This window comes from Mycetomoellerius zeteki, unplaced genomic scaffold (genome assembly GCF_001594055.1).
Source record: "Mycetomoellerius zeteki isolate Tzet28-1 unplaced genomic scaffold, Tzet1.0 scaffold271, whole genome shotgun sequence".
In the NCBI taxonomy this organism is placed as follows: domain Eukaryota; kingdom Metazoa; phylum Arthropoda; class Insecta; order Hymenoptera; family Formicidae; genus Mycetomoellerius; species Mycetomoellerius zeteki.
The window spans coordinates 19,323-41,510 of record NW_017257251.1 but is presented as its reverse complement, the minus strand read 5'-3'; the positions used below and the strand labels follow the sequence as shown (position 1 = coordinate 41,510).

Here is a 22,188-nt window from a genome sequence, read left to right as displayed (position 1 = left end):
ATTCTGCTTAGAATTTAGGCATTAATTTCGAAATTTAGTTTTAATTTAGTTTAGTTTATTAATTTTCTACCTTTTTTCAATTCTTTATCAAGTTTCTTTTTAATCTGCGTGTACTTTGTAACGCGTCATGTAGTTGTAGCTTTTATTTTCAAGTAAATTAAAAATGATATAAAATTGTAGAGCTTGGGAGAAAAGATGATTGAAAAAAAGCGTAACGCATGATGTAAGTATGTATTGTCAAAAATACTATATTAAAGAGTCATCATCATCATACATTAAAGAGTTAAATTTAAGTTGCTTGGTTTCTAGATCACCATGAGTGCATGGGGAGTATATATGTAAGTATATAAAAATCTTATGCGTCCTTATTTCCGATAATTCCGATAAGGATCGAGGATAGCTGGGATCGGAGCCTGCAGGTCGATTCTGCAGCGTTGGAAGTGCAATGGTTAGAAGAGCAACAGCAACGCAGTCGGCAGTAGCAGAGGTTGCTCGGTTGCTCGGTTGCTCCAGCGCGCGGGCTGACAAGTGGCAAGAAGCAGTGCCAGTTGATCCGCAGCATTCGCTACGGTTGCATGGTCGCTATAGAGTGTAGGTCGTAGCATGTTTTACGCCTTCTCCTAAAAGAAACCTTATTATTTCAACGGTGTTCCTTTTTTCGCGCGTTCTGAAATTCATCGATAAAAAACTCGGAAGATCATCGATCGGAAAACTAATGAGTCTCGTGGAATATACCGCCGTTCGAATAAAAAGACAGATAAACAGGAATGCGTTGTATGCTGGGAACATGGGAATGTAGCGAGTGTATGTGTGTAAAGTGTTGCGCGCGGGCGTGTTTTCCAGACAAGTTCCTCCGTTCTTTCATCGTTTTCTAAGAAACGCATTCAGAATACTGGAGAGAACACGATGGTGTTCCCGACGATACGAGCCATTGCAGTATTCTTGTTGTTCATCCTCGATCTTGATGCTGCGCTAGCTAATACTGTTACATCGGCTAAGGTATTCGAGAGATTTTTACTTGATTACTTTCACGTTTGAAAAATTTGAGAAATTTTCAAGAGATTTTATTTTAAATATTACACCGGTCTTTGGCCACCATTGCGTTCGACAATTGAAATAATTGTTGATAATGCTGCAAGCTGCAACGAGACGCGCAAGCCTGAAACATGCATTCTCTCTCTTTCTCTCTCTCCATTTCTATCTCTATTTCTATATCTCTCTTTCTCTCACAGAGTATAATAATGCCTTACAATGTATAACAATGGTGCTGATTTGTCGATTTTCGCTTACCAAACAGCATTACCAATATATCTATATACTATAATTGCTACTTGCTGCTTGCAACTTTTGTTAATAATTTGTTTTTTGTACAATTTACAGACACACAGCAGAGTGTAAATTTTTGCATTTTATTCTTTTCTGATTTTTTCATTAATGCCTACTAATATCTATAATAAACTAGTAAAATAATAGAATATCTTATTATAGAATAAACTAAAGAGAGAGAGAGAGAAAGAGAAATTTTTCGCAAAATATTTTTTAAATTTCAAGTTTTAAAATAAAATTTTAAATGTAAAGTGTGTTATAAGTTAAGAAAGATTGTAAGAAATAAAATACTAAAATAATAATATAATAAAATATGTTATATATATAATATTTGAAAGATGAAACTTGAGATAGAGAAACTTTCACTGTTCTTAACAATTATATCAATTTAGCAATTATACCAATTCCGCTGTCGAATGGCGCGAATTTCGCGCTGCAACATGAAACGAGGAAGAAAACCTATAAGATTCACGCTTTCAATTTATGTTTTAGGCCTTAGGCCAATATTACATACGTCCGTTTTTTGTCGTATGACGAATTTTTCAAACGTGTTAATTGGCTGCAAGACAGAGAGGATCTCGGACCTCTTTGTCCTACAGCCAATCGACATGCTTGAAAAATTTGTCGTACGACAAAAATCGGACACATAATATTGGCCTTAGATGATAATTACGATCATATTTACTGCTACCATATGTATAGAGTCCGACCGAAACCACATTTTGACTTCCGGCCGAAACCGAAAACGAATATTCGATTGTCATTCAATTTCGACCGAAAACGAAACCGAAACCGAAACTTAGATACGTCTTACTAAAAAAAAAAAAGAGAAAGGACAACTAACAGATTTACATTTTTCTTGGAGTCGAATCGACATTTTTGAATTAATTGTACAGAGACCGTATGATTTTCAGAAATATCATGACAAATTTATGTACTCTATAAAAAATAAGATTTTTGACGAATTTTTCAAACGTGTTAATTGGCTGCAAGACAGAGAGGATCTCGGACCTCTTTGTCCTACAGCCAATCGACATGCTTGAAAAATTTGTCGTACGACAAAAATCGGACACATAATATTGGCCTTAGATGATAATTACGATCATATTTACTGCTACCATATGTATAGAGTCCGACCGAAACCACATTTTGACTTCCGGCCGAAACCGAAAACGAATATTCGATTGTCATTCAATTTCGACCGAAAACGAAACCGAAACCGAAACTTAGATACGTCTTACTAAAAAAAAAAAAGAGAAAGGACAACTAACAGATTTACATTTTTCTTGGAGTCGAATCGACATTTTTGAATTAATTGTACAGAGACCGTATGATTTTCAGAAATATCATGACAAATTTATGTACTCTATAAAAAATAAGATTTTATTAAAATATTTAACTATAATAATATAATAATATTGCAGCCTCAATTTTTAAAGAAATCAAATCACATTTATTATTACGATCACATCAAAGTTTGTACTCAAATTGTCTTAAGCTTAATCAACGAGTTAATAATAATTAAAATCGGACAGTTGTTTTTTGAATGTTCACCAGCACGTTGCAACTTGCACAGTTTCGGTTTCCCATCGAAATTTTCTCTTAATTTCGACCGAAATCGAAATCAAACCGAAACTCTGATTTTTTATCGAAACTGACCGAAATCGAAACCGAAATTTTGGTCGGACTCTACATATTTATAATTGTAAGAGAAATAAACAATCGAAGAAATTATATAATAAATTACAGGCTTTTCAGACATGTAAAAGATTTGTAATTGAAAAACACATTTAATTATCAATGCAGCAAATTGTCTCGAAGAAGATAATTTGGACTATATACACATGTTTCAACTGTAAATAAATTGTAAATTCACTGATGTGTTATGCCGATGTGTAAAAAGAAATAGCATTAAGCAAGTCGCAAGAAGAAAAAGAGAAAAGAATAGAAAGATAACGTTTGAGTTTATAAAAATTTTACAAACAATATATAAGACACGTCGTTATTCAAATGAGAAAGTGCCGCACAATAACTAAAAAGTTAAACATTCTTACGCAACGATGAGTCGTTTTCGAAATTGTATGAGAGAATGCGAGATTTTTTGTACACGTGTGCGAATAAGAAATTGATCGGGTTGATTCCTGATGCAGTGGTTAAAGAGAAAATCATTTTCCTCTATATCGTCGCCATTCGTTTCTTCCTTATCAAATTAATTCTGATAAAAGGCGACCAAGTAATCATACCGAGTAACTATTCCCTTCCCGTCGAGGTTTCCGCCAGTCACATTGTACGAGTAATCATACATCATTTAACGAATATATGTATTGTACAATTAGACGATTTTAACGTGCATATGTATATATATATATACTTATATACATATTGTTATACATACATACATTATAGCACGCATGTATAACAAGTGTGTGCAACAAGTTTGACAAGTACGTTAATCATACGTGTGTTAAAACCGTTATTAGCATCTATATCCAACATTTGTAATCTGTAATGGCCGACATCGAAACTGAAATAATTATGAATTTTGTTTATTATTATAGGCATATGAAATCTATAATTTAAATTTAATTTTAGAGCCTATTGACGGATATCTGATGTTAAAAAATTTGAAATTTGCCAGAAGAAATCATATAGGTTTTCTTATGGCAAATTTCAAACTATTTTATTATATATATCTCTCATGTAGGACTGCGTTTAGAAAAATCACCCAAGTGCTCCCGTATATCGTTTTATCCTTGTTGTTCACCAATGTTAAATAAGGACAAGATGATACACACGAGGGCACCCGGGTGATGTTTCCGAACGCAGCCTTAATTAGAGGGATATAAATCCGTAATTCATAAGATCTTTCAAAATTCTGTTAAAGCAAAGTCCATTTACACAGTCGCATGTAAGGAATACAATATTTAATTCCTTGTATGAACAAAAAATGTCGGTCGTGTGCGTCCAGTTATTTGACAATAAGAATATTCTCTTCTCGCGCCTATGTCTCGTTGTAGAAAAAATGGAATCATCAGTATTTTCAGAACACGTGAAATTTTCCTTTATTACAGGAGGAATGTAGGAAAAGAATAGCTGAATGCACAATGAATGGTGGTGGAAGCACACCAGTGTGCGGAAGTGATGGAGTCACGTACTCCAATCAATGTCAAGTCATTTCTAAGCAATGTCAAGGCGTATCTGTCCTCATCAAACACACTGGACCTTGTCCAGGTTTGTATCTCTGTTTCACGTCGTACGCACACAAAAGTTTGTATCCGTGAAAAATCTGGAATTTTTCTAGGGGCTGAGGAGCCGGAGTTACAGTCTACGTTTTGCTTCTCTTTCAGCTGCTTTTCTTTCTCTCTCTCTCTCTCTCTTTCTTTCTCTCAATCTCTCAAATTGCAGTAGATTCTCAGTTGCTTATTAGATATCAAAATCAAAATTAAGAATATCTACTTCTTGTTAAACATCTGCAGTCGTGACTGATCACACATGTACAATAGATGAACAAGTGATGAGACTTTGCACAACTTTTATTCAGAGACACCGGCGTGCTTCTCAGCAAGATTGACCGCTCGACATGGCGTACGGCCTGCCTGCCGAGACGATGGAACGTACGCGCCAGTTCAGTGTCACGCAGAGACCGAGTATTGTTGGTGTGTAACGCCGCAAGGCCGGCCGTTGCCCGATACAACGGTAAGATATAAAAAACCAAGATGTTTGAAAGCCGGTTCCAGATCTGCTGCTTCTACTAGGAGCGGCCAAAGGCGACGCTCACCGACTAGGAAACAACGTAGGCAGTATGTCAGCAATAGGCATCGAAATACCTGCGATCGTACCGAAAAGTCCAAATTCAATGGAAACCTCATCGAGAACTTCAAAATTGAATACAGACGGACTAATATATCCGCTGAGGGTAAATGACACGAGCAATCGTTATAAGAATGCGGTTAATCGCGGTCTTTCGATTAATATGATTAATCCGATCAATTGGGAGCCCTCAGAAGCGAGCTTGTAACTTTAAAAAATAATAATTCAAATTGTACGTAATATAATATATAATCGTATGACCAAGTGCATTTTGTTTTCCTGTTGATAGATGATAAGAATGTTGAACGGGTGTTGTCGTGGAAATTTCTTAAGCTGGACCAGAACGCGGACGGCTACTTAGATAAGACAGAGTACAAGGAGCTCAGAAGACTCGCCAAGAAGGCGGTAAGACCGAAGAAGTGCGCACGCACATTTGCTCGCACGTGCGACCTAAATCGGGATTTAAAACTATCTGGAATGGGGTGCTTGTCTTGCCAATGATTTCACTCGTAAGTTACATACATATCATACGTATCTTCTTTTAATTAAGTGTTTAGTTTGTTGAGCAATGGCTCAGCATAGAGCACATTTTTAAAATGTTCAATTCGTAACCAAGGAGCTAAGAGGGAACCCGGCCGGGGTTCCTGTATCTAATTTTCTTTTTATATTTTTGGATATAGTTGCTTTTGTATAAGTGCCTATACTTATATATATGTATACATACAATATTATTATTTAAACATTGTATATACATATGTATATCATGTAAATGTTAAATATTATTACAATATTAATATTTAAATAAATAAATAAGTATTTATTGTATAAAACGAAAATTTTTTAAAACTAAAACTTAAAATATTAACTGTCTAAATAAAAGTACACAGTGTACGTCGGGGAAAGATGAATTTTTTTAATCTTTAAATAAGAATAATTTATATATACACTTGTGATGGAGTCTACGCAACTTGAAAAGAAACATATGGAAACGTAGGAGATGTCTTTTCGAAAGATATAAAAGTAAAAAAAGATCAAGAATACAGTTAAACATATTTTTTTATTTTTGGTAGTCTTACAGTCAAACTTGAGTAAGTCTTGTTTAAAATGTTTTTTGATGTAGTAAAGTTTTCGAAAACTGAGAAAAACTTTAGCTATAATCTTTTGACTATTTCTTAAGACTAAAACTTGAAGCTAATATAATGTACATCCACATATCTCTTAGATTTTAATACTTTAATAACATATTTCAAGGAGAAAACAATCGACGCTGGACACTTGGGTCATGTCCCTTGTTAGTTTCTGTATTCATGCTGCCTTATATCGTTTATTGCTGTGCCACTTACATAGATTTTTTTTTTTATTGGAAACCAAATTCTCATTCATAGCGACTCTTTGACTTTCATAGACATAGACTAAAGGCTACGGCATACAAAAAAAAAAATATAAAGTAGTAAGCGAATCGACAAGCCAAAATAGAGACGTAAGGCAATAATGTAAGTAGCAGTAAATCCAAAATGTTAATTATTTGTTTACGCATCTTACTGCTTGAGTTTTTTTGTATGCCTTTACATAGTCTGCGTTCTGTTATTTAATTACTGCGAATATTGAAAATTTATAGTTCACGTTACGTACCTATATTATAAATTTTCAGTATTTCAGTGCAATGAAAACAGAACGCAATTATAAAGTGAAAAAAGTGAATTCTCGCTTATATATGCAGGCTTCAAGTGTTCTAATTTCGAACGAGATTCAAAATTGTGTAAAAAGCTGATATTATACTTAATTGTGCGGAACATTTTTTCAAAAATATTAGCATATATACATGTATATATTTATGTGTCCAAGATTCTGAAGCTTATTCAGTAGAGCCATTAATAAGGCCGGAATCAGACTACGCATTGAAGATTGAGATTGAAGATTGAAAAAATTGAAATTTAACCAATCGAAACAAAAGAAGCTAAAATTTCTTTGTCCTTATTGGTCAAATTTCTTCAATCTTCAATCTCAATCTTCAATGCGTAGTCTGATTCCGACCTAAGTCGATTGTTAGTGAAAAGAATTTACTTTACAAATTGTTTTCTAGTTAACATTCCTCTGACTATAAAGGGAGCTGACTTTACCTTTTAAAACTTTCACATTTAAATCTATTTTGATTTTACTAATTAGTTTTCGTGCCTTCCTCCTTATCTTCTCCGATTATATTCGAGCGGTCCAGAGTGCGATAGAGAATTAAGCATATCGAAAAATCACATTTAGGAACAATTGAGATGTTATTCTCTCTTATATTCCATTCTGTACGTTTGATTTGGAAGGTATCACGTGTATCGAGATTGATATGTATACAAAACATGTTGAAAAATATTTTATAGATAAAAATTTTGTGTGGCACTCTCTTAATTGAGACGAACAGTTGAACCGAACAAAAGAGAAAAAAAGGATAATTCTCGTTATTTCTCTGATGAGTGTAATCAGACAGAGGAGAAATGTCATTTTGGCATCTAAATCGTGACTTAAATTAACGATGATACTGCTGTCTGCAACAGGATGTCACGCCGCGTCGCCCGGTCACGCGTGTCAAGGACCATATGTATGTACTCTGTTGTGTCGACTAGTTTAATATTCGTGAATCCTGCCGGAAGTTGCCTACACAAATGCACGCGTGCGACCGGCTGCTAAGGAATTGAAGTAATTGACCTCATGCATGTACGAGCTAAATTCTCGCCCATGCGTCATGACGACAATGATTATTTGCTATTTATGACTGTCTAATATGTACCGTGTAAATCGCTGCATAAATTTCTCTGTGTTATTTTTCGATGAGCTAGTCAAATCGTAGCAAAGTCCATTTGTAGCATTTAAATGAGTAAAGCAAAAATTTCTAAAGAAAGAAATATATATCTACTTTATTCTGGAACATATTGACATGAAATATTAAATATTTCGTCAAACTAGTAATTTTTTTTAAAACAATCGCACCTGAATATTTTTATGAATAGAATAATGAGATGAATCATGAATTGATGTAAAGAAAATATATACAAAGTTGCTTGAAAAAAATATATGTAAGCAAAATGTATAATTTTTCAAATAAGCAACTGTTTTCTTTACACCAATTAATTCTTCTTATTATTATTCCATTCATAAAAGTATTGAAGTACGGTTTGTAAAAAAATAATATATACGAGATACTTAGAGGAAGGTCACCAATACCGACATACCACTTTGTGTTTTTAGACAATATTTCTTAAACAAAAGATAAAAATGCAACTTCAAAAACATAAATACAAACTAAAAAGTGTCTTCTATCAGATAGTATAAGCAGTTTTTATAATACTGTTTGCAATTTTGTAATAATTAAATTTTTCATAAGTTATGCAAAAATGAGTTCCAAAACTGACATAGTAGGTAATAATGCCAACATTCTTATTCTATAAATAAAGATATATCCTATTCTGTAAGAAAAACTAATTTATGAAACTATAAACATTTAAAATAACATAATATTATCAATAATACAGTCACTATTATTTTAATTACGCAATTTGCAAAAGAACACTGTAAGAATTTTCTTCTCGAATTCATAGAATTTGTTTTTAGCTGATATGGTATAGAAATAAGCCACAAATATATGAATTATGAGTTTGTACTTCTTTAATTAGCTAAACAGATCACGTTTTTATTAGTATTAATAAGGTGCAAAGGTTAGTTTCTAAGAAATAAAGGGATGTCGCCAGAGCCGCGTTAACAAAATTTGTGCCCAGGGGCTTGTGATCTCTAAGCGCCCCCTTCATAGGGCACTACTTCCATGATTTTCTGATCTTTTTTTAGGGGGTGGTGACGTCCTAATTTTCCATGACAGAAATGACAGAACCGATAGTGTCGGCGTTGCGAAGATCACTTTTCAAAAGTAACGTGTAATAGTACCAACTTCTTTTTTAAAACCGATTATCCCAACCCTTTATTATTGCTACCATCATGAACACAATATTGCTACGTCATTGCCACATCGTTCTTACAAAACAGTGCAGGACTACTCTGTTACTCTTAACAAGTTTCGTTATCGTTATAACGCCATTCCGCAGTTTTTTCACTACAATAAAAAAACTTTACGGAGTTATAACGATAACGAAAGTACATACGTATATTATTAACAACAGAAGCTATTTATCAACTATGATTTTTTACAAATTGCAAAAATTACAAATGCACTTGTTTAAATAACTTAATTTTTTTTCATTTTTTAAATTGTGGTGCTCCCAGGCGCCCCTGGCACTTTGGCGCCCTAGGGCTCAAGCCCCAAAAGCCCATAGGTTAACGCGCTACTGGATGTCGCTTTAGGAGACTTATGTCAATATCGGTGACCTTCCTCTAATATTTCATGTCAATATACGTGTTGGCCGGAAAAAAATATCTCGTGAACTATATATTGATTTTTTGACATCTCTATCTTGATATGCCTTTTATATGCAGAATAATTAGAGGAATCATAAGAACTAAGAAAGAACATGGGCAATAGGAGTCAAGCGCGGAAGACGTTGCGCAAATAATCGACTATATATAAAGCGTAAAACTTCTTTATTTTACTAAACGCGCTTACACGTTTCGGCTCATTTTTGAGCCTTCTTCAGAGACAACATAAACTCACATATATAAAATGTAACAAATATTAACTTGTCATGGTGAGATCCCCCATATCGAGAATATAAATGCCAGAATTAAAACTTGGTTAGTTTGATTTGTTATACGAAATAGAGGAATCATATTATGTAAAAAAAAATCATATATGTAATCGGCCATAAAAGTGGAGATAACATCTTTTTAGTACCTCCACCTAGAAAAAAAATACAACGTGACCAGAATATGTCCCTCTCAAACCGTACCACTTTCATTTGAAATATTCTTTCGTATTATCAAAAACAAGCGAAATATTCAAGATGTTCAATTTAAATGGACCATCTTGTATATGTATGGATAAGATACATATAGTCGGCTGACAATGAGTGATATGATCACTATCATCATTTACGTTTGTTTTTTCTTATCGCTGAATCTCGCAGACGATCGTGTACCGATCGGTCCTTGAGACTCAAAGGACCAAAGTGAGTTCTAGTCTTTGCATCCTTCGAAAGCATCGAAAGCACTGCACACGCTTCTTTCATCGAAAAAATCTATTTCTAATGACGCAACTCTTCAAAGTTCAACTTTATTAAAACTTCTTGTCATTTTTAATAGCGATTTTTACGAACCAAACAATTTTCTTTTTTTATCAGAAAAGTTTTTTTTTATATGAATTACAGACTAATACAAATACTATTTACATCACATCTAATTTATAATATTTATATCAATATTTAACGCGCATCTCGATCAGTTATACATATTTTTATCTCCTTTGTTATTAATTGGATATTTATTTTATATTGAAAGTAATTATATTTATTATCAAATTAATATATTATAACATTTAATAATAAACCACGACTTTCCTCAAAATGTGCCGTATAATATTTAAAAGAGTATAAAGAGTATTTTTTCTTTGACAATTTGAAAGAGAGAGAGAGAGAGAGAGAGAGAGAGAGAGTGAGGGGGGAGAAAAGAAAGGAGAAAAGCAAGTAAAGAAGAAAATCAATTAATTTTCTCGTTTCATATTAACCTTTAGAGGGTGGGAGTCTATTTAAAAAATCTTGTAGTATATCTTTCCTTGTGAGTAAGATTTATTATAATTTATTATTTCATTATAGTCTTTGCCTCAAATGTAACTCTATTTTAACGCCACTATAGTGGCTTTCCTATCCTTAAAATTTAAATATGTAGAAAGAGTAAACTTGTAACAAATTTATGTATTTTCTTAGTTTTGAAAGGTAGTCCAGCCATTGGTAGTCCTATTCAATCTCTACCGTTTAACAATGATCATTCGGATACTAAGGAGGAAAGCGATGGTAAGTTCCACAATTTGTCATTATAACACAGGTAGAGGAAAGGCCCCTATTATGAGATACTGAGTTCATTTTGGATAAATGCTGGAAGTATATGGGCAGAATTTAAAAAAGTAATAGGTCATTTTGAAGGGAATTTAATAACCTTTAAGATAATGTTATGTAAAATTTAATTCAAATTCTATTTTTTTTTTAATTAAAAAATGTTAAAAGTGAGCAAATCACAAAATCAAAAAATTGTGTTCCTAATACGAGATCCCCCAAGAAATCGATAATAAAACGCAAAGTACATCGGTATTGCAATTAAAAAATTTTATTTAATGTTTCTAAAATACGAACATAACCAGTGTGCACGCAAAATGAGCATGCGATGCATTATATCCAGAATTCGTCTTCAGGTTGGAATCAAGCATCGTAGAAACAGGCACTCGATATTCATTTCGGTTGTCCTTTTTATTATTGTACAATAACGCATACTTTAGCAATGATTTTCACTGTGATTATAGAAACATAGGTTATTTCATATTAGAAATACCTTGGGTATCTTATATTACGATTTCCACGCCTTACGTACGGTTTTACGGTTATCAAATCTAACTTCTGTAATTAAGCAATTCAACACATATCCCGTATTCGTATTTTTCTATTAGTACGATCTTACTCTATCACTACAAGAATGTATTGCCAAATATTTACTTATTAAATAACAAACAAAGTTTAAAGGCTCATCTCAATGAAATTTGAAGACTTCCGAATTCTAAAATCTTTTTTACAACGACTACAGGCATGATCTAATAATGAATTTTCCACTAAATAGTTTTCAATCCAAGAGCAATAAATTCTTGGAATTAATAGATAGTGTTTATATTAGTTTAGCAAAAACGCTGCTATATCTCATATTAGGCGTCTATCTCATAATAAGGGGCTTTTACTCTTCATGTTTTAGTTTTTTGGAAAATATATGGATATACTAAAAAAAAGAGTCTAATTAAGTTATATAGCTATATCAAATATTGAGTAAATAATTTCAACTAAATGTTGAGGTAATATAACTAAAAACATAATTTTATCTTTATAAATATTTAGTTATATTACCTCAACATTTAGTTGAAATTATTTCACTCAATATTTGGTGACATAATCAGACACTTTTTTACGAATATGTACATCTCGGCAACTAAATAAAGAGAAAATGATTTTGATTGTGGTATAAAAGATGTTTAAGTATATCGACATTTATCTGTAATGCGATTTTTTTGAAGAATTTAAACTCAATCTTTCTTTTTTTTACACATAAAAATTTATAAAAGACATCCAAATACATTAATTGTTCACGAAAGCTGATGAAGGAAATTCTACTGTGATATGAGACTCTGAAGATTCATAAGCTAGGCACTCCATTAAGAATAATAATCGCAACTATTAATAGCCCGTTATATCGTTTGATTTGCTTTGTTGGTAGAATTGTAAAGAGGAGTCGCGTATCCCTGAGGCACCCATGCAGTTTTGTTAAAAATAGCCGACAATTAGCCAAAATAAATTAAAAGTATGACATTACAAGAAAATCATGTTGTAATATCTTTAGATGTGTATAGTATCTCTATTCACTAATGTACCTATATGCTATTAAAAGTATTGAAAAGAGATGGCATATAATAGTATTTTCTTCTTCCTCAATTCGATAATAAAATTCATACTGGCATTTTCATTGCACGTTCGAACTTTACTGTCGGATCTCTTATCTTGTTAGTCGAATATTTGTTTTATAATTAGTTTCAAAAATTTTTTTGTTTACACTTTTCTCTTTGGATTATCCTACATTAATTTTCTTATTATTGTCAGACAGCGAATTTTTTACAAATTTTTATATATATAATTGATCCATTTATTAATTTATTTCTTTTTCTTTTACAGCAAATGATTGCATATCGGATAGAAGATCAGTGTTGGAAGATCAGAAGCGAGAAAATTTGTACGTTCCACAATGCATGTCAGATGGAAGGTATCATCGAGTGCAATGCTACTCGGGTTATTGTTGGTGTGTGTATCAAGATACAGGTAAGCCAATACCAGGGACATCCTCGAAGGATCGTACACCGAATTGTAATCCAGTTCCGACTCCTAGCAGACCTATGAAAGGTAATTAAAATAAAAGTATTTTTTCTTGAAAATTACTCACGTTGTGTGTATTATTATAAATTTCAAATCAAATAATAATTCTTTAACGTTTATAGGATGTCCAGAACTAAAAAAACAATTATTCCTTCGAGATCTGATGACTCTTATGCAAGAAAAAATGGAAGCTTCCAACATCGATTCTAATGAAACTACCGTTAAATGGCAGGCTTCTAAGGAGGAAAGAATAGCAACTTGGCATTTTGTAATGCTTGATAAGAACAAAAATAAGGTATTCGACGAAAGACAATCGTACTTTTCTCTCGTTAATATCTATTAAAGGAGATATTACATATATATACATATATAATAAGTGTAACATGATATATCATTATTTATATTCGGAGTTTAACATAAAAATACTAGTAAAACTTTTCAATTAATCGCATATATAATATTAAATCTATAGGACCGTATATGTGAGAACACAACCTATAGGAAATAAATACCTTTAATGGTTTAGATAATTCCGGGTGAAGAATTTATATATTATATATGTATGTAGTCCTTTAAACTGCGCGCCGAAATAATTTTTCAGTCTTGAGAAACACGAACTCTACTGAATTACCGCAGTAATATCACGAATTAAATTGACAATTTAATAATTCGATGCTCTTACGTATCTTAGAACGATCTTAATAATGCTGAATAACATTAAAATCTTTAAATTAATTTTGCGAAAAATATTACCTCAACCGAGAGTCGAGCCCGGATCTCTAGCATTCCGTACGATATACATATAATTCTAAAAGTATGTGTAAAATAAATAAGAGATTTCCTTTTTTCCCCTAGATTCTGCTTATTGGTTTTTTAATTGAAATAAACGTTTCTTGATTACTTTCTCTAAGCTTTATTCTATCGCGCGTGAATATACATATACATGTATTTACACATATAGGTTTTAGAAAAAAAAGAGTGGAAAAATTTTCGCACAATGGTAGCGAATAACAGACAACTCCGGAGATGTGGTAAAAAATTACCGAGATATTGTGACATCAACAATGATAGAAGGATCAGTATGACAGAATGGCTAAGCTGTCTCAATGCTCAGCGTCCAACAATAGGTATATATATATATATATATAACATTATATCTTTTACTTTACTTTTGTTTTGTATATATAACGATTGTAAAGTTTTAATGGGCATTTCAGCTAACGACCCGGAGAAACCATTAACTACACCGAAAAGAATAGGTCCAAATCCACTAGATCAGTTTCTCAACGATGATGACTAGCACATTATGTGATAATTTGTGTTCGCTATCCCATAAAGAGACACTCGTCTCTTTTTTCTCATTAAGCATTAACATAAGTACGACTGCAGGAATTCCTGGAATCACCGTAAGCCATCTTTTCAATGTAATAATATTTCTTTGGCATTTCATTAATTTTCAAGTTTTAAATTTTAGCAATTCTTTTCGCAAATTCTTATATTTAAAATTCTTAGAATTTTTAGAATTTCCAATTTAAAAGTAATCTTTTATGTTATTTAAGTAACGGCTTACATTCTTTTTTGGCTTTTCTGAAAATTTAAATGTTGGCATTTCACAAAATACTTACAGGCAGTTTTCTCATACTGGTAATTGTCAACACTGTACAATCAGTATGTGTGTACTCTTGTGTATCACCTAGTCCATAAAAGTAATAAGGCTCCTGAGTATTCAGCCAAGAATTCTGCATTGACGGTGGCGACACAGAATCAGACGGCGGCCTGGCGAAACCGGTAGCCCCACACACACAAGTACGAGCTCATGTACATGTGCTCTCGGCGCATCCAGCGCATGCTTATGTCTATGTGTACAAAGCCTCGTCACAATAAATGGCTGAACTTATAGGCGTGAAAAGTAACGTGTTGACGTTAAAATTTTTTCTTGCGTACCATTTTGTTATTATGTGCTTATATGTGAAACTGTGACTTGTCTCATACTTATGAAAATCGTAAAAATCGATGAAGACTCAAGTTATCCTGGAATTTTTTATACGTAAAAGCATATTTTTCACTACCTTCAACAGCTGTCAAATCGTATGTTTTCTGTCGAAAAAGCCTTCACTTTACGTGCCTTTTATGATTATTTATTGACTGTAAGAGGAGGTAAGGAGTCTTCTTCAATTTTCACAATTTTTTTAAAGCGATCTCATCATTTCGTTTCATCCAATTTCTCTTTATTTACAAATGGCACGCAAGAACAATCAACGTGTCATTTCTCGCTTATGACATCACGATTCCAATATGGCCGCTGTGACTACTCAGGAGCCTTACATAATTAAGCTATCTTATACTGAAAACAAATTCAATTTAGAAAAAGATGTACAATAAAGTAATTTTTATAGCAATTTTCTCAATATTGAACTTTTGTTATATCATGTCTTTATCCATTTCCTCTTTAATCACAAAAAAAATCATTTATTCAAGCGTTTACACATTTCTAGTTTACGAAAGTGTAGATTTGTAATTCAGAAAAATGTAATGTACTTTATTCATAGATAGATATTCTTTTATGAACATATGATACTCCACACAACCTACGCGTTGAGATATGGAGTTTTTAAAAATAAACTTAGAATATTTGCTACATGTCACAGAGATGGCAAATAGGAATCGTGGCACAAAAAGTCCAACGTTTGAAAAAATATAAACTTAATTTGTGCGTCGGTGTATTTTCATATATACATGTTGAGTACAGTGATACTCTTTCATACATCTTTATATACATCTCTCACGTATAGTTTTTACAAAGTCTGGGTGCTGTTTCTTGTACAACAATTATACAGGGTGTCTCGAATTTAAATGTCTAAACTTCGGGAACGTGTAGAGGATCGATAAACTAAGAAAAAAAATCCTGTAGAGATATGCTCGTTTTTGCTTCGTTTTGGAGAAAATCATAAAAAACGTAAACGTAGTTGTTTCGTTCCTGTACTGCCTCTGAAGTATTATCGTCGCTAAAATCGTGCACGAAAACAATAATAATTCGTTAAGATGTTAAACTATTTTAAATTCATTTTTAGATGAATTAATTTTCAGAAATTATAATTGCGTGCCGATATGGTTGTCGGACTTTCAACGCAATCAAATCTGAAATATTAATAATCCCCCCAAATTCCCAACTTAAAAACTGTAATAAACTTATTGCGAAAAATAATGCCTCGGTCGGGAGTCGAACCCGGATCTCAGGTTCAACTCCCGGCCGAGGCATTATTTTTCGCAATAAGTTTATTACAGTTTTTAAATTGGAAATTTTGGGGGGATTATTAATATTTCAGATCTTTCAACATCTTAATGACCGTTATTGGCGCTTCTTAATGTATTTAACATAAGCGATCTTTCAAGCTTATTATTAAATAATAATTCGGTTTTCAAGTGAAAACTTTTTTTGTTTGTTTATATTTCTGCCTTTCTCCTATAAATTCGTCAGTTACTCGTCAGAAGCTATTGAGTGAATTAAATTTGTCACAATATGCCGCATACATATTCTAACGTTGACTATGCTGACATAGTTTTCGTGTATGATTTCTGCGACGGTAATGCTACGAAGGCGGTGCGAGAGTATGTACGCCGATTTCAAAACAGAAGAGTGCCGGATCGGCGAGTCATTACAATGACTTTTAATAGGCTGCGAGAGACCGACTTATTTTCAATTCATCAAGATCCATTAGGAGCAAATATGTAAGTAGAAAATCGTGTCCTGCACTACTTTGATAACAATCCTGAGACCAGCGTCAGCTGCATTACAATTGCGACGGCAAAGAATTTACCGAACTTTAAGAAATGATAATCTGAAGCAGGAAGTTTATTCGTCATCAGTCAACTCAAGAGAATAATTGAGAAATCAAATTGAGGCTGCAGTGCACCAAATATCGCCAGATCAGTGTTTGGCTGCAACACGAGCTGTCCGTACTAGATACAATGCTTGCATTGCTGCAAGAGGCCAACATTTTGAACAATATCTACATTAAGCAAGTGAATAAATACAACGTGAATAAGTAATGAGAAAGTAGAAAAATGAAAACTACGTTTTGTCTCTTTTTTTGCGATTTTCTCCAAAACAAAGCAAAAACGAGCAATCTCTACAGGACTTTTTTCTTAGTTTATCGATCCTCTACAAGCTTCCGAAGTTTAGACATTTAAATTCGGGACACCCTGTATATCCTTTTTTTATCACAAACAATAAACGTGGGTCATATTCAAAATAGATGTCCATAATGTAATTTGTGGATGGTTACAGTTGCCTTTAGAGTTTAATCCATTCTTTTGGCACCTCGTGTTCTCCATGCAATTAGCAGGTTCCAAGAAAAGTACAAAGAGAAACAATGAACTTGTGAAGCTAAAAGAATAAAAGCGTACCAAAGTACACCATACGGTAGACTCTGAAAAGTAAAATAATAAAAGTATGATTGTCTTATGTTTAAGAACAAAATACAAGAAATATAAAATTTCTTTTTTCCAAAGGAAATCTTGCAAATATAATTAATACGCACACATCTTTATTTATTTAAACAAAAAGTTTAGTTAAGGATATTTAATGACATTAAAAAAAAACAAACATACCTGCCACAAATGAATATCTTCAGATTTGCCTACAGTTAAGTATGTCCAGACATCCTTGAAGTAATACACTATAGCATAACCTAATGGGCCATAACCTAACAGAATGATACCTATCATATATTTTTGCAGTGTTTTAACCCTATTCCTTTTAATCGCAGAAAGAGCGAGAAAAGATAATAACAGACTAATGCACCATATATATTCCCACCACAATGGCTGAAATAGAAGGGAAAATAAATTCGTTGGATGATTAAAAAACTCAACATATCATATACTCAATATCACTAATCTAAATTTGACATAAAGAAAAAGACAAAATATACAGAAAGTACATGATTTATCGCGTTAGATTTATAAGATTAGTCTACAAAGATGTTTTTTATTGAAATTTCATATTGTATATAATTGCTTAAAATATAGCCACAATTATAAACAACGATTATATTGAAATTTATATTTATATTAAGATATCATTTTATTATACCTGTGGTACTTGTAACTCCTCGATTTCCAAAATAAATATATCTAGATGATCTAATATGTCTGCAGATAGTTTGGCGAGCATGACGAAAAATAAAAGATAGTGAAAAAATATACAATACTTCAGTCTTGATTTGTTGGTCGCACTGGAAACAAGTGTATTTTTGTAAATTTTAACAAAACCGGTACACATTTTGATATCCTTCTATATCTCATATTTTGTATGTAATACACAGATTTAATTAATTTTTACCTCCAAGTCTTTTACCCATCCAATATTCAAGAACAGACTATAATTTGGATTTTTATTCGATAATGAGTATTGACATTGATACATACATAAAAATATATATATATGTGATATAAATTAATAGTTGGCGTAAACAAACAAAAAAAAAATATATATATAGTTGTTCAAATAGATACCAAATGTAAATTGATATTATCGTATTATTGGATGAGTGAAAATCGTGAAAAAATAATTTCTGCGTTTTCTCACCTGACTTGGTAGTGTGTCGCGATTTTTTGTCGGTGATTATAATCGCTCCCATCCGTTCCCAGAGCTTGGGAAAGCGTAACTTTCGAAGCCATAATCGGTAAGGTTCAGTCTCTTCTTTAAACGGACACGAGATTCATTCGAACAGAGTAATAAAATCCAAGGCAATTTATGCACGGTGGTTGATCAACGAGTATTTAACTATTTTTAAACTTTACGCAGCCAGATGGGAAACAAAGTGGCCTCGTCAGGCTTTGGCAGGCCTCGTGATTCCGGAACCGTCCGGGGGTCCGGAGTATCTCAAAGTACCCAGGGCGATGTAAGCCAGGGTATCGAGAGCGCGCTAGGGCGAACTAGAGCGAAAGTGTCAATTTCGTGCCCGTGGCAGTCGTGGTTCGTGATCGTTCGTGGGTTCGTACCAGTTCGTGCTCATGCACGCTCGTGCACATTCGTGCAGCCGGTGCAACTTACCAATCGAATCTTAAAGGCCCTTGCACAATGCCAGGCAACAGGCAATAGGAACAGGCAATGGCTGCGTTCAGCAGAACGTTTGTTTTGCAACTGTTGGAAGTTTCCTTCGCGCTAATTGGATCATACTTTTAGATCTAGAAGAATGGTCCTATCTCAGCAGACAATCATAAAACGGTTGCAAAACTGTTGAGTCTGCTGAACGCAGCTAATAGAAACAGGCAATAGGAACAAGGAATTCGAACATACCAGAAACCATGTATCAATGCAGAATGGACCGTGACACAGGCAATAGCACAGAATTTTCGTCACGTTGGAAATTCTGTTCCTATTGCTGTTGCCAACCAATCACAGCGTTCGGATTGCTTAGGTTATATTTTCGAATTTGTGGCGCGTGTGTGTAGCACAAGCTCTAATTGCGATCTAAAATTGCGATCTAAAAGCTGTAATATGCACGATCATGATGAATATTCGATGCGTTTCGAGAACGAAGAAGAGGAAGTGTATCTGGACGACGGACTGGATATATCCAATGAAAACTCAATTAATACATATATGAAACATGGTGATGAATTATTAATTGATATGGTTCGTTCTCGCCCTTATCTTTATAATAAAATGGTACAAAACTATAAAGATGCGGAAATGAAGGAGAATGCATGGACAGAAATTGCCACTGCTCTAAATATTACATGTAAGTAAACTTTAATTTAACTCTAAACTTCACCGTTTTACATATATTATATGATTACAATTATTTATATTTGATGTGTATATTATAGCTATAGAATGCAAGAATCGTTGGTTACGTCTTCGTCAACGATTCAGCAAGGAGAGGCAGTTGCGGGAACAAGAGACGAGGAGTGGAAGCAAAAAGCCCACGAGACAAAAATGGATGTTATTTGATAGTCTTACTTTCTTGGAAAGACGTATAACCCAAAGAAGGTTATCTTCTTTCAATTCTGCAAACAAACTTGCGAAGTCACCATACTGTTCGCGTCGAGTATTGATGGGACGGACCCACCATCGCCTGTTCCTCCAGCGCCTAGATTTTTTTGCTTTCCATGCAGAGTACAATGCTAGGCTAGCTACTTGCATTGCACAGAGAAATAACATAATGTTTTCGTCATCCATAGTTAATAATCTACAAAAAGGATGTCAACGAAAATCTTATTATACTAATAAAACCACATACAGTACAGAATTATATTTATACAGAATTATATTACAGAATTTATATATGTATACATATATCTGATTCTATTTTTTTATATCTGACTCTATTTTTTTTCTATATCTGACTCTATTTCAACCAAAATTTTAAAATATACCATTTAATTCACACCAAGAATTTGGAGCTATATTACTTTCGGGTTAAGTGAACACTACGAAGCAGCCGACAAAATTCGAATGTTCTGATTGGTTGGTTTTTATCGCTATAGCATCATTGTGCATTGGTGGCGATAATTTCTTATTCCTTATTTCTATTGCCTGTTCCTATTGCCTGTTGCCTGGCATTGTGCAAGGGCCTTAAGGGTGCGCTAGGTGCCTTCTGTTTCCTATTTTCCTCTGAGCAAGGCTACGTTCGGAAACATCACCCGAGTGCCTCCATATATCGTTTTATCCTTGTTTACTCAATTACTACGTTTACACAGCTCGATTTTACATGCACTTCGACAGTGTCGAAGTTACAACATCGATATTATGAAACTAGCCAATCATAGCTATTCCTCTGAAGAATGGAATGACTGTGATTGGCCAGTTTCCTAACATCGCTGTTGTAACTTCGGCATAAATCGAGCCGTGTAAACGAAATCAATGGGCGCGTTCAAGTTGACAAAGCGGCTAACCTGCTCGCCAAGCAAATGAACATAATTGGTTGTTACTTATAGATCCAACCAATCATATTCAATCGCTCGGTAAGCACGCCTAGCCGCTTTGCCGTCTTGAACTCGCCCAATGTTAAATAAAGATAAGATGATACGCGAGGGCACTCGAGTGATATTTCCGAACACAGCCATGATGTAATAAGAAAGATGTATTAGGTAGAGTCCTAGATTTATCAGAGAGGCGCAACCGATGTTACGCATTCTGATTCGCTGTTGCAATCACATGACTTGGCAGCCATTTATAGTACTAGTGACATATTTCTATTTCATTTTATCCTATACATTCTATCTCACTCTATCTCATTCTTGCTCTTGAACAGTATTCATGCTGACTAAATTGTTATTACTGGTATTATACAGAAAGCCCTGATTACTTGTTCGTTAACAGTAGATATATATGCTTCACAATTATCATTTTTTTCAATGTTTCTTGAATGTAAGAACATAATACTGCAATCGTATCTGCAATTATACAATATCTTATCTTCAAACATTTCTGTTTTAATTTACAAACAAGCAATCACAAATGACTTTAAAATTACTTCATTCCAAACAGTTGGAATACTCCGTAGATTAAACCATATGAAATTCTTCTACGTGTCATACAGAATTATTTATCTGAGTAATGCAAATATTTTTTTTAATTTCAGGAATAATTTTATCGAGAATCTTTACCATTGAGTAAAGTTTTACTCCGTTAACAGCAGTGCAAATTAAGAGGTTATGGTGATACGCAAAAGCGATTATAATGACAATTAATCAACTGACTTATTAATACATAAATATTCCCTCTAAAGAATTGATACGATTCATTTAAATATAATTTGATATTATTACTTTGATATTATTACTTTGTCTTATCTTGTTTGACAGTTTAAAGGCAGTTTTCATAGCATGTCAGCCATGTTTGGTACCCGCCCTAGTACCTTTGTCATACTGACTTAAGCCGGTTGCGCCTCTCTGATAAATCTAGGACTCTACGCTAATCGTGCCGTCATTACTATGCGCAATAAGGGTGCCGTCACATACAGTCCGCAATCCGTAATCCGCACCGGATGTT

At 33.4% G+C, this 22,188-nt stretch overlaps 2 protein-coding genes across 2 annotated transcripts; one reads left to right on the top strand and one right to left on the bottom strand.

Annotated features, from left to right (window-relative positions):
• Positions 1–552: 552 nt before the first annotated feature.
• On the top strand, positions 553–15,658 carry LOC108724073 (SPARC related modular calcium binding-like protein magu). The gene is given in 11 exon segments (XM_018450233.1): positions 553–999; positions 4,398–4,557; positions 4,868–5,242; positions 5,426–5,609; positions 5,611–5,645; positions 10,989–11,075; positions 12,987–13,211; positions 13,307–13,479; positions 14,146–14,311; positions 14,402–14,590; positions 14,812–15,658. Coding segments are annotated over 10 exon segments (1,581 nt in total). The 5' UTR covers positions 553–906; the 3' UTR covers positions 14,485–14,590; positions 14,812–15,658.
• A 1,734-nt stretch (positions 15,659–17,392) lies between these two features.
• On the bottom strand, positions 17,393–19,236 carry jagn (jagunal). The gene is made up of 4 exons (XM_018450232.1): positions 18,775–19,236; positions 18,280–18,421; positions 17,796–18,011; positions 17,393–17,614 (listed from the first exon to the last, which is right to left on the bottom strand). The coding sequence occupies exons 1-4, from the start codon at positions 18,864–18,866 to the stop codon at positions 17,486–17,488; spliced, it is 579 nt and encodes a 192-aa protein (XP_018305734.1). The 5' UTR covers positions 18,867–19,236; the 3' UTR covers positions 17,393–17,485.
• Positions 19,237–22,188: the final 2,952 nt, after the last annotated feature.

Bases quoted from the DNA above. Each gene is read 5' to 3' on its own strand.
- jagn (XM_018450232.1), bottom strand. From the start codon at position 18,866: ATGGCTTCGAAAGTTACGCTTTCCCAAGCTCTGGGAACGGATGGGAGC. The intron at 18,012-18,279 runs GTATAATAAAAT...CTTCTATTTCAG, and splicing joins AGGAGTTACAAGTACCACAG to CCATTGTGGTGGGAATATAT. The intron at 17,615-17,795 runs GTATGTTTGTTT...TTTACTTTTCAG, and splicing joins AAGATATTCATTTGTGGCAG to AGTCTACCGTATGGTGTACT.